Source organism: Micromys minutus (assembly GCF_963924665.1).
Source record: "Micromys minutus genome assembly, chromosome: 6".
NCBI lineage: Eukaryota > Metazoa > Chordata > Mammalia > Rodentia > Muridae > Micromys > Micromys minutus.
The window spans coordinates 70,516,354-70,529,484 of NC_137975.1; the positions used below are offsets into that span (position 1 = coordinate 70,516,354).

General features: G+C 39.0%; 1 protein-coding gene across 12 annotated transcripts in view; it reads left to right on the plus strand.

Moving 5' to 3' along the window:
• AMPH (amphiphysin) overlaps positions 1 to 13,131 on the plus strand; it is a gene marked incomplete at both ends in the record, with an annotated part of 190,289 nt that overhangs the window by 148,027 nt on the left and 29,131 nt on the right. For 8 of the 12 annotated variants that reach the window (XM_080918609.1, XM_080918606.1, XM_080918607.1 and 5 more), the window contains 5 exons: positions 2,604 to 2,720; positions 5,367 to 5,390; positions 7,857 to 7,880; positions 10,344 to 10,376; positions 11,011 to 11,067. In XM_080918609.1, coding sequence (XP_080774735.1) covers positions 2,604 to 2,720; positions 5,367 to 5,390; positions 7,857 to 7,880; positions 10,344 to 10,376; positions 11,011 to 11,067 — 255 coding nt within the window. Of the gene's footprint in view, positions 1 to 2,603; positions 2,721 to 5,366; positions 5,391 to 7,856; positions 7,881 to 8,128; positions 8,618 to 10,343; positions 10,377 to 11,010; positions 11,068 to 13,131 lie in introns of all 12 variants that reach the window. The other 4 variants (XM_080918611.1, XM_080918604.1, XM_080918601.1 and 1 more) reach the window with 3 other exon arrangements.

A 13,131-nucleotide genomic window follows, 5' to 3' on the forward strand; every position in this document is an offset into this window, starting at 1 on the left:
TACATGCTGAAAATAACATATAATTAACACAAAAAATTGTAAAATAAAACAAAGTACAAGATAAAAGTTAGAAATTAATTAATTCAATTTCCAAAAAGTAATAGTTGAGCTATTCTACTATGCATTCTCTTTAAATAGTGAAACAAAATAGTTTTGTAATCTGTTGGATATTTCACTGAAGATATAAAATGACGATTTTGTCAGTTTGACTTGATCCCATCGTGATAAATAACAGGATGCTTCACTGTAAGGCTGTGTCATGCTAGACATAACTCTTCTACTGTGGTTCTTCATTAGTCTGTATATTGTGAGTTAATATATAGTAAGGTGCACATATTTAAGATGTGCATACTACTATGCTGTGACTTGTGTGTATACCCAAGAAACCACCAGTACAATGATTAAGAGCTGTGTTCCTGGTGCTTTTTAGCTCTCCCATTATATAGGCTTCTAGGCCTGATTAACAAGTTTGCATCCAATGGAAGAAAAGACTTCCTTTGTGTTACCTCTGTTTCCTAACAAACTCTTTGCTATGTTGGAAACATGATACTTTTGTAGGCAAACAGTTTCCAAAGCTCTGCATGGGGCACTGTTAGAATTGTAAAGTATATAGTTCCCATTCCTTTCCAAATATTAATATACCATATTCTGATGATAAACATCTGCAACATTTCCCCTTCAACTCTTCCCAGACCCCTCCCACAACTTTCCCTTTCCAGATACATGTGCCTGCTTCACAGAGGACATGGTTATCAGTATTAGGATTTAAAGTTTTAACAAAACAAGTGTTTTGGAAAGGGCAATGTCTGAAATTTAGAAGTATATTATGAGGAATAATTATGCTGAGAAGTAGCTAAAGACTAATATTGGAGCATATATATGGCATACATAATACACACATATATATGTGCGTGTGTGTGTGTGCGCGCGCGTGCACGTGTGCGTGGGAGGGACACAAGAAGAAGCAGTAGTGGCACATATTATATAAAATTAAGGGAGAAATAAAGTGTCTCTGAAAAGAAATCACACTAGGGGGAAATAAGAGGTGTTTGGAGTAAACATGATCAAAACATGATTGACTTTTAAAAAAACATTATGAAAATCTTCACTTCAAACAATGAACATCCATTACTAAAAAACACAGCCACGGGGACACATAGTGTAGTAAAAAAAAATATTTTGTAAGTTTGTCGTATGGAAAATGCTTACATTTAAAAGTAATGTACATCAATACAATAAAGTGCTGTCCCTAAATATTAAAAACAACTCAGTAAATGTAAAGCTTTAACCTGGATTGTGGGAATACATCGCTCATTGGCAAAGGGAGCCCACGGCCCGACACACAACTTTCCTTCACCCTCCAGGCTGTTCTTGCATTTCTGTATTCTGACGTTTGTTTCTTTGACCGGTAATAAAAACAAGTTCTGTCTTTCAAAATCTTTCTTCAAACACTTCTATTTTATGTAGTGCCTTACCCATTGATATAACCTTTTCATTTCTACACAACTGAATGTTCAGAAATGGAACATACCAAATACCAAAAACATGTTATCTGGAGGTGTGATACTGCCCTCCTTCCTGTCACTGTGCAATAATTTACGGAGACCTCCTCTCAGCTCTGACCTTTACTTTGTAGCTTGAGCTCAGGTTGAACCAACTTCAATCCATGCTATTTCCGTCTCCCATGGCTACCGGTGTTCAGATGTCAATGTTTACCACAGGCCGATAGCATTATAATAGACTTCCATTCTATGCCACCGTTGCTTACCTGCTTTACAACAGAAGGTTGCAGGGGTCATGTTGTAGTAAATACTGACCAGCTCAGATCTGTTTTCTCCCCTTTACCATTCTACACTCTCTCTCTCTCTCTCACACACACACACACACACACACACATACACACTCTTTCTCTCTCTCACACACACACACATTAGTGCAATGGATAGTATGATAATTAAATCAAGGGATGGAGTAATAATTCCTGATGAAAAGCACTCTGACTGCAGAATGCATTCCAACTTGTTTGAGAGTCAGTTCATTAGGATATGGATGGCATGGTAGCAGGAACACAAGGGGTCTGGTCACATTGAGTCCAGTTAGGACGAAGAGAGAAGATAGGAAGGGAGTAGACCATACAAAGTCAAAGTTTCCTTATAATGCTTCTACAGAAGGTTCCCATAATTTTCAAAACAAAACAAATCCTGCTAGCTGGTAGAGACCAGGTATTCGCAGCATGCATCAGCTCCTTCCTAAGTCTGAGCATCATTGAGGTACACTACAGCAATGGCTTATGCTACTGGGTTAAACTCTTAGAGCCTTTTTCTTTTTCTTTTTTCTACTTTTAAAGTCATGTGTAATTTTTTGATCTGTTGAATTTTCTGATTTACATTGTTTAAGATAACCAAAAGGGAGATTCCTTTTATCTGTTTGGCATTCCAATACTTCCCGTCAATGGAAAATCTAAGCCAAGGGTGTCATCCAGGGGCATGAGTTGTGTGTCTAGACTCTCTCTCTGCACTGGAGGAAGTGCTGACAAGGCTCTGGCATCTCAGTGACACATTCCACCTGGCTCCCCATGAACTCCTATTCATCTGTTCCAACAGAACGAAGTCCTAGAGGTGAAGAAGGAGGAGACTTTGCTGGATTTGGACTTTGACCCTTTCAAACCGGAAGTGGCTCCGGCAGGTTCTGCTGCAGTGACCCATTCACCCATGTCTCAGGTATGAAGTGAGCTCAGATGTTTAGAAATAATAAACGTTAATGAGTATGCTTCCTTAGTTAACAAGAGAGCCTTGTGCCTTCCCACTGTAGGTTATCTATTTTCCTGTTTGGTTGACGAATACTTCCTATGTGTAAGATATAGAGGGAAAAAAAAACTTTATTGGTATCAAATACTTTTCTCCATGCTATTAGCCTCCTCTTGCCACAGAGATGTTTGCCTCAGCACCACGTCTTTCACAGCAGTTGACAGTGCCTCATTTGCTCTTAGAGTATAGGTTCTGCTAATATACCTCATGGCTTCCCTAAACAAAGTCCTTTTAGTTTCAAGTTTCCTAGATATGTCCTCATTTTTTAGAAGTCAGGGAGCATTTGGATAATGCCAGACCACGGCCCACAGAAATGTGCTTGCCATCTGGATGGTTTTGAGCCTGAAGCTCTACACCAGCGTCGGCCCTGGTGCTGATCACGGGTGGACGTGGTGCTTCTTGCATTTATTCTTGCTCATCTCTTCCTCCCCTTCTGGTAGCTACTGTAATAAGACTCTCCCTTAGGATCTGTTAGGATCCCTGCACGGGGTATGTACACCTGTGGATGTAGGGATGATGCTTCTGCCATTGGTAGTGTATAATTGTTGGCTTAATGGGGAAAAAAATCAACACAAAATTTGAGGGATGCAGTGTGGTGCTATGTACCTGAAATCCCACTCACTACTGTGGAAGATGCAAGTCAGTCAGCGTGGATTACAGAACCTCAAAACAAAGCACAAATCAGTACTGTTGACATGAAGTGCGTGTATGGGGTCAAGACTCACACTTGACTCTGAGAAAGCCCAAGGCTCTAGAATATAGTGCAAATTAGAACCAAAATGTGAAATCCAACTGGGAATTAAGGACTGACTTGAATTTCTAGTTGTGGTGAGGTGAATCATTGTAGCTCACTCACAAGGTGTGCAAACTGCTCTATGCAGACAGTTTTCTTGCTAGTCTGTGCTCTGCTGAGGTGACATGGCTTCTAAAGGCTGCTCTTTGTAAATGGGAGAAGGAATAACTTAATAGTCAAATAGAATTAGCTTAACTGGTGCTTTGTAAATAAAGAGGATCCCTTAGTAGGCTGTCTTTAAAGACTTCTTGGAGATTCATAATGTACACAATTAGGACAGGCTATGTGTCGCTGTGACCTTCCTTCCTGCCAAGGAGGAAGCAATTCTGGCTTTCTGATGACCCCAACAGAATGGCCCTGCAGTTTGTATACATTTATATACAGTTTATATACAGCCTCTCCCCTCTAAGGAAGAAGGTGGGTTGAAAGAGACTACATGAGTCTGTTGGATTCTGAGATGCCCTTTCCCCTTCCTTCAGAGCAGTTCCTTTACCTCCCACTGGGTCCTTGTCAGTTAATTTCTAGGTGCCAGGGACCAGCTTATCTCATGATTTCTGCAGCATTCACTCAAGCTCGCAGATGAACTCAATGTTTAGCATTGTTTGGAGAAAATGCTGCTGCTGATGCACCATACAAACACTTGTGTTATATCGTTTATTTCCTGTTTTTAGTAAGAGGCTATAGAGAGTCCATCAGGATAGTCAAAACTCAGAAAATATATGCGTTTCAGATGCAGAAGCATCTGCAGATACAAATATGTGTGCTTTTCAAAGAAGCCTTTCTCTCCTGTCTTCCATGTTCTTTGATTGGTGCTAAGCAAAAGGCTATCTAAGTTACAGAGATAAAGTTAGGATACCAGACAGAGTAGGGAACATCAGTCAGCAGCAGGACCTGGCTGACTATGGTACATCTGTAAAAAGCAGCTGTAGCCTCTAGAAACTCATTTGAAATAAATGTCTTTCTAGTCTTCGGTTTCCCTTTACTGAATCAAGACAAGTGGGTGAATGGAACCCGAATCACTGAAACAATGTGGCTTTAACAGCAATTCTCAGTCTCAGGGAGAAAGGGAGACCTCGCCCACTGTCCTCAGCCTCAGTGCAAGCTGCTTTAACCATCCAAATTCCTTCATAGATCAGTGAACTTTGTGATTAAAATATCAGTAAGTTCTTGTCAGGCATGTCGTTAGTAAGCTTTAATGGGTATCTAGTAATGTGCATGACAGCCAATTAATCTGTGTGTTCTCTAATCCAGCATACTGGAGAGCGGTGGTTCAGAGGATCTATTTGCCATCAAAGCGGTCATATGTTCTTGAGGTAGTAGAGAGAGGCCAGCGCATTAGTTAAGGATTAAGGTCTGCATTTCCTCAATGATATGATAGCTGTGGTGCTAGAAAACATTCTCACTTTAATGACATGTGTACACTGAAATGACACGCTCATTGTACACCACATTCAGGACCGAGCAAGCTCTTCTAAAGAGCCAAAGGCAGATTGGTTAGATCCCTGCTGGTCTCAAGGCATCTACATGTGGCTAAACCCAAATTAAGTAAAACTATATCAAATTTAAGTTTTGACTCTATCTGGACTATCATATATCAAGTTCCCAATAGCCATATGTGACAAGTGTCTAACAACGTAGGGTAACAAAAAGGGGTGTCTCTAGAAGAAAGAGTGGAGCTACAAAAGAGAGCCGGATCCCTCGCCTCTTTCTGTTTACCACCCACTGTATGGACGTTCACTCATAGTGTTTCTTTTATTTGTTTTCAGACATTGCCCTGGGACTTATGGACGGTAAGGCATCTAAGAACTACTAGTTTCACATACTTTAATCTGTAAGAATTTGGAACATTAATATACATTTTTACTTGTGAGGAAAAAGAAAACCCATACATTTAATGATAAGGTATTCTGCTAGAAACAAAAATACCTGAGAGTTTGGTGCATTTTCCAAATCTGAAAAACTTGGTAGAGAAATGTGTGTCAGTGGCCCACATTGCTGAACTAATAGTGATCAAGACAATGGTAGTGTGCTGTTTGTGTATTTCTGTGGGGACTGGCGACCAAAAGAGCTGCCACAGTGGAAGGCATGCATGCATATGTTTAATCAAAACACAGAATGTGGATTAAAAAATTAAAAGTGATGGCAACTTTCTATCATTATATTTAATTAAGTTTGATAGAAACATTTGTAAAAATTTGAGCTAGGTAGTCATGGAGTTGACTTCTGACCACAATACTTTTGTAATCTTGTGAGTTTGATAAATTTATAATATTCTCTAAGACTCAGCTTTTCCCATCTATAAAACGAAGGCAATAACACCCTTCCCAGGGTTGATTCTGGATTTAATGAGACAGGTGCCTGGTATTCATCCCAGTATATAGTATGTATCAACAAAAGGCAGCTGAGATTATGGTGTTACTTTATAAAGCTGATCTGATGTGCAAGGTTTAATATTTTCAGGAGTTAGACTCCAGAGAGAAAGAGATGAGCAGATCTTTGTGTACACATCTGCAATGCTAAATTAGGAGGCAGATGATACCCATATAAAGCCTAACATTCCTTATGTCAGGGTCTAGGTTTTTAAAAACTTCCCTGCAGTCTATATTACACTTTGTAGGATCTTGAAAGAGACCAAGAGCACTACACATGACTAAGACATTTTTACACTGAACTTGTAATTTACACTGAATTAGTTTAGCTTGTATATTTATGAAAGGGTGAGGGTGGGTTGATACTCAGGACACTAGAATTTTTTTTTCTTACAACTTCATTTTAAAAAACAGAGATACGTGTGCAGATTTTTTAAAGCATTTTGGCATAAAAGTATATGAATATATTTTGTTAGTACTTGATTCTTTTAAAGGTTTGATAGTATGCATTGAAATCTTATTATTTACAATAAACATAAAGTACATGTAAATCAAAATGTAACATGGAAATAGTCAAAGTTTTATTGGTGTGTATAGATTAAACATAATGATTTTGAATACCAAAAATTGCCACAAGGCTATCTTCTTAGCTCTTGAGTTATTAATAATTTAAGGTCTAGGTGTACCCCACTCTGAGAGGGTGCTATATATTTATTGGGTTTTTTTTTTAAGAAGGACTGAGGCTTCCACTTTTTGACCTTTCTTTTTTTGAGCTTCATATAGCCTGTGAGTTGTTTCTTGGGTATTCAGAGCTTTCTGGGGCTAGTATCCAATTATCAGTGACTGCATATTATGTCTGTTCTTTTGTGACTGGGTTATCTCACTCAGGATGATATTCTCTAGATACATCCATTTTCATAGGAATTTCATAAAGTCATTGTTTCTGATGGCTGAGTAGTACTCCATTGTGTAAATTTACCACAATTTCTGTATCCATTCATCTACGGAAGGACATCTGGGTTCTTTCCAGCTTCTGGCTGTTATAAATAGGGCTGCTATAAACATGGTGAAGCTTAAGGACACTAGAATTTTAACCTCAACTTTGCATTACTTTTAGTATTGATTAGGGAAATAATACTAATCTTAGTTATCCCTGAATTTTATAATTTTAATTATAACTATAGCATATTTTCTGTCTCTCAAAGGACTGTGGTAAGGATAAAGGTACCTTCTAGAATGAACTTTACATTGCTTCAGAGAAAAGACTTGCTAAGAATAGCAGTCATAACAAAAATATATAATATATTAGCTTTCTGGACATACTGTCAATGATTCTTGCTCCAGTATACTTTACAGGGTATTTTTCTTGTGGGTAGACATTAGCTTCTAGGTTGAGGGTGGACTGCCAAGGGAATACTCAGACTAGTCAATGTGGTTAATACAAATTGATTCTCTATCCAGAAATACCTCAGATAGACCCTAGTGAAGAATGAGTTTGGGAAGATTTTGCTCTGATGCTCTTACAGAGCAGCAGAATGGAGTCAGTTCTTGACCTCCATGCTTGATATCTTGGTGTTCTCAGATTCACATACTCAGATAAGCATTTCCATCTCTTGGTTTCCTGAGGCAGAAACTGTGAATTGTCCAGATCACATCCTCAGTGACACTAGAAAATGAGGTCTTTGTGTTTCATTTGTGCCTCTTCCACAACTGTCTTAAATAATTTTTACAAAGAAATCATTCCTACAGCAAAACAAGTTTAATTTAATTCCTGGACAGTAAGAGTCACAATATTCTGAAGAATGTTGTCACTGGACAGTGTGAGATTTTCAACATTGCACTGAAGTTTCTTCTCGTTTATTCTTTTTTCTTCTCCCCATCTTCCAGACAAGCACTGATTTGGTACAACCGGTAAGTTGATTTTCATAACGTTCTTGGATTTAAAGACATTTAATATTGTTGTACATATGGTATTTGTGGTTGAATGACTTTTCTCCCATGACATTGCTGGTCTTAAACTTGAACGCAAGCCAATTAACTCAAGTACTTTCTGATTTTATTTAACTGATACTACACTACTGCAGAGCTGTATGTTTCTCATCAACTATCTCATGATCTATTCCATTTTTTTCTCCTTTGCTTTTCTGCACACTTTAAAGACTGATTCTTCAAAAAGTCTTTCTATGTGTAACCTCATCATGGAGGAAACTCCTGACAGTGGTTTGGCTGAAGAGATTCAAAGATATGAAACTGACGTAGGTGCATTTATTTGGGGCCCTCATGCTAGGACAGACAGTGTCAGCCAGGAGATGATGCCAAGTGGGTCTCAAGAAGACATTGTCAGTCTCTCTGAAGCAGAGCGAGATATGAGATTATCCACTGGAATGCTTTCTTCTGCTGACTGTTCTACTGTAGCTGGTCAGGGTGAGGATGCCCCTCCAGCCAGAAATGAGCAGCTGTCTTCAGAACCTGTTCCTGGGGCTGGAGTTGCCATTTCTACATGCATGGAGATGGGCCAGCCATATGCATTACTTGACTCAGAGATACCAGCCATCGGAAAAGTTGACCTGCTCAAAGAAGGTCATGAAGAGACTAAGATATCAGATGGAGAAATAAAACAGACACAGAAGATAGAAGATCCTATGTGGGGATGTGTGGAGACAAACCACAGGGTAGACACCGGAGCTACCGATATCAAGGCAAGAGATGGTACTGAGGGATCAGAGGAGAAAGTATGTGGCAGTCTAGGAAATATAACAGTAAATCATCTCAAAAAACCAGCAGATCAAGGCCAGGAGACACTTGCAAGTAGTGAAGTGGAAAGTTGGAATGATCTAGAGATGACATGTAAGGGAAGACTAATAACCTATGAAAATTACTTTGAGGAAGCTGATCTATTAGAAAATGACATGGGAAGAGTACATGTGACAGATAAATTTGTTGAGAGAATCCAAGAGTTATCTGATAAGACTCAATTAATAATCAATCATAAAAAGGTAGAATGCTCTGGCGCTACACTTGCCAATCACATAGAAATCAGTAACCTGCCTACCCAGACTGACCCTGTGTCTATTATTAAAGACTCAAGCACGGGGGAATGGGATTTAACTAAAAAAGAAATGACTGAAAATTTTAGTCATGTCATTAAATTGCCAAGAACTAAAAGGACAGATTCTTGGGGAACAGATCTAGGTCAAGTCTGGCAGTTAGACTTGAAGTCAGGAATCAGTAATGTAGATATAGTGGAAGTCTCTGGTATTCCAGATGGCCACACAAGCACATTTGCCAAATGGCAGGGTTCTAATAGCCACTGGCATATCAGAGACATAAGAGGTTTACATAGACGCTGGGAACACTTGGTAGAAAATGAGAAAGGACTGGAAGAGAACATACCAGCAGATGTATGTGGAAAACATATCAGTGCTAGCAGCTCGGACCAAAGCCAGGAGACAACTAGACCACTGGGTCAGGGAACCTTCTGGAACACTAGCGTGGAGAGTCCTGATAGTTCCCAAGACAATGATATCAACAACTCAGATTTATCTGAAGATGAAATTGCTAACCAGAGATATGGATTATTATACCAAGAAATAGAGGCTGATAAAGATGAGGTACTTACCCTAGAAAGTAGCTTAGAGTAGCCAGACTTCCTTAGGCTCTGCTTTTCCTTATGTCTCTCACCAACTTCATTTTCCATCATTGATCTCCTTGACAGATGTACCTCTTGGAACCTACGTAAACCAAACATAAACAGGTTGACAAAAAAAAAATCTAAATAATGATTGTGCCGGGAATTAGTAGATTCTTAACATCCTCTTCCTGAGTGTCTCTGCCTCTGTCTGTCTGTCTGTCTGTCTGTCTGTCTGTCTGTCTGTCTCTCTCTCTCTCTCTCTCTCTCTGTGTGTGTGTGTGTGTGTGTGTGTGTGTGTGTGTGTGTTTCAGACACTAAACTATGCTAAACCATAAGCAACAGAGATTTACTGTCACTATTGTGGCTCCACTCCAATAAAAACACATGAAATGTTTACCCAGTCTCAGTAAAACTGTAGAATCTTGGTTGCTGTTCATTAAAGTGATTCGAATCAGTGACTGAAAAAAAGACATTAACTTCCATGGTTCTTGCTAGAATCACCTCATCATTACTGAGAAAGTGTTGGTAAACACTGAAGCATTCGATCTTTCACTTTTTGTCAGCCTGTTTATAATAATACAGCATGGCTTTTTGTAGTTCCTGAGCACTTTCAAACAAAGCAACCTGTTGTATTATTTTTAAATTCCTGTGTGGTAGTAGTTTCTTTCCAGTTAGTCTAGTGAATAGTCACACATCCTGTGAAGTTGTTGAAAAAAGTCATACCTGGTTTCCATTTCTTTTAGGCTTCCGGAGGTTCCTTTAATGATTTCAGCCAGGTAAGGAGATTCTGTTTTCTTATAAGAGCTCCCAGCTGAGAATGTACATATTTTCTGGGTGGATTCTGTCACTAATCCAGCAAAATGATGAAGAGCATTGGTACAAAATTTGACCTCTCTGCTTACAGCTTGAGTCCTGGAAATGACATTGTTGTGATGAAATCGGCTGCATGTCAGTGCACTTAAACCAGGGACCGAGCACATTAAATGCTCCGTAATGTTCCGCCAATTGTTCTACCAGTTCTTAGAAAAGACTCCAAAAGATCCTCTAGACTCAGCTGCTAGAAAATAAGGAGATAAGGTTTTTAGAGATGATGATTTTTAAGAGCTCCTTCTAAAATGTCATGGTGAGCCACATCACATACAGTGATAGGCTTAGTGATTCTCCAGGGGTGAAAATGGCCATCTGAAGATCGAAAACCACACTCAGGCTCTGTACCAGTAAGAGGTGTTTCCTGGGGTATTCTGCTAGTGCAGGTTTATGTTTAGAATAACTCATGTCAACCCTTATTTGGTATTCTTTTAATAATTTAATAAGGGAACTTTCAAAAACATTGAAATGTATTTATTGATGCAACTGGTGGTCACTAGTTTAGACGGCTTTTTAAATGGCTTATTTTCTTTCCCTTTTCAGCCCCAAGATACTTCATTATTCACGATGCAGACAGATCAGAATATGGTAGGTGGCTTGGTAAATTGATGTGACCGTATTTAGGGAAAGTTGTTATCATGATACAGTTGAAAGTTAGCTGGCTACCCTAGCCTGTGTGGAATTTAATATACATAATATGAGTTTTATAGCTTCCCTCTTTTTTTCAGAACAATTAGAAGAAAACATCTATAGAATCTATCTTTGAACTTGTTTATTTCTAGCACAGTGACGCCAAGAGGAACCAGCTTCTTGTGACCCTCAGTGGAACCCAATAAATAATCAATCAAAGTCACAGGTCTCTGTGTGACTGTAACTTAAGCTACAGGATTAAAAATGAATTTGTCTCATGAACTTATGCTTTAACTAACATACCATTGCTTTTCTTCCTTGAGCTTAGAGCTACTAATTTCTTATCTCATCTCTTCATATTATAAGTCCTAGACAGAAGCATTTACAGGCCAGCTAATGAAGAGACTGGCATCATGGAATGAGTAGGAACGAGTTACTTTCGAGACTAGAGGAGATTCTTGGGAGGTGGGAAAACAAGTCCCATGGGAAGCCTTTCTGCAGCTTCCTAATCAAGCTTATTCTAGAGACCTTGAGAGATGTCACTGTGTGTTTACCTCACTGTGGGAGAGGTGGCTTGTACTGTTGAGGGTTGAAGGGGTTATGAGTGTTGCTCTTCCCTGGCCAGCTCAGCCTGTGCTAGGAAGGACTTTTGACGTTGAAGAGGAGGTTTGATGCATCAATCATAGAAAATATCAAAAATATTTGCACATTTTTAAAATGCAAAGATAACTGAAATCACAGAACAATGTTTGCATCATTGGCTTCGATCTCTAGAAAGCTGGGAAAATTCTGAAGCTTTATGTAACCATAAACAATTAGGGTGGCTTTAGACATGAGTATAACTATATCCCCTTGTTAAAATTTAAAAGTGTACTTATCCTGTGAAATAAAACAGACATTGGGTTGGTGCGTTCTTATAAGGTACGTGTTTACTTTTAAATAAGAAATCCTAAAATATTTGTCTGAAAATTAATTTTGGTAATATTCTGGTATCTTTTCAATATATTAGCATGTTTTTGTGCATTTTGCACAACCAATGGAGAACACAATCTCTGTCTTTTTTTAAGGGTATGGTATTAATAAAACCAGAGAAGTTTGCTATGCCCATTCTCATATTGGTTATTCTCAGCCTTGATGATGTAACTTGTATGATGAGGGTTTTTCGTTTGTTTGTTCATTTGTTAGTTTGTTTTTAGGTTTTTTTTTTTAATCAATTGTGAACGGTTACAGAAAACTCAGAAATTAAGGAAAAGAAGAAAAACTATTGGTCATGCTTAAACTCATCAACACAGAAAGTTCAAGCTCAGAACCATGACCTTTCAGTGTTGTGTTGGTCATGTGAGTGTTTGTGCTCTCCACATATCTTCTCCTGAGCAGACTTCATATGTCTCTACTGAGGAACACAGCTTGTCCTTCCCAGCAATGCAGATCCAGCTAAGGCTCTTGCTACAAGGCAGTAGTCAATCACCATGCACTGGAACTATAAACTATAACTATCAGTATGTTGATACTGTATGACATCCCAGAAACAGCAGAAGCCACATTAGGCTCGTTGACTAGCTGGGAAAGGGGGATTGAAGCTGGCATTCAGCTGCATTTATCTCCTGGTTTGTGTCTCGTGGCCCACAGAATATCACTATGTACCAGTTGAAACCATTTTAAGATCTTCTTCCTTAGTTGCCCACCAACCCTCTGAGTTTGTATTAAATAGCCCTTCTAAGCTTGAAAAAGCAGTACTAGAAGGCAAGTCCCCTGTGAGCTTATGAATAGACTCTCTACTCTCCCAGCCCTCCTCTGCCTCTGTACTAACATGGCTTAGTCTCATCACTGAGGGTTTTCAGAATATGTGCTCCAAGACAACACAGCCAACTTTATTCTGACAATTTTTCATTGTGAAGAAAGAATCATTTCTAGAGCCCACGAGTAGACACAGCATGCTATCAGTCCATTAATATCTGTCAAAGCAGATCACTTGTTGGAACAGCAACAGTTGAAACGGAGCCCAATTCACATAATAGGACTTCAGGTTTTCCC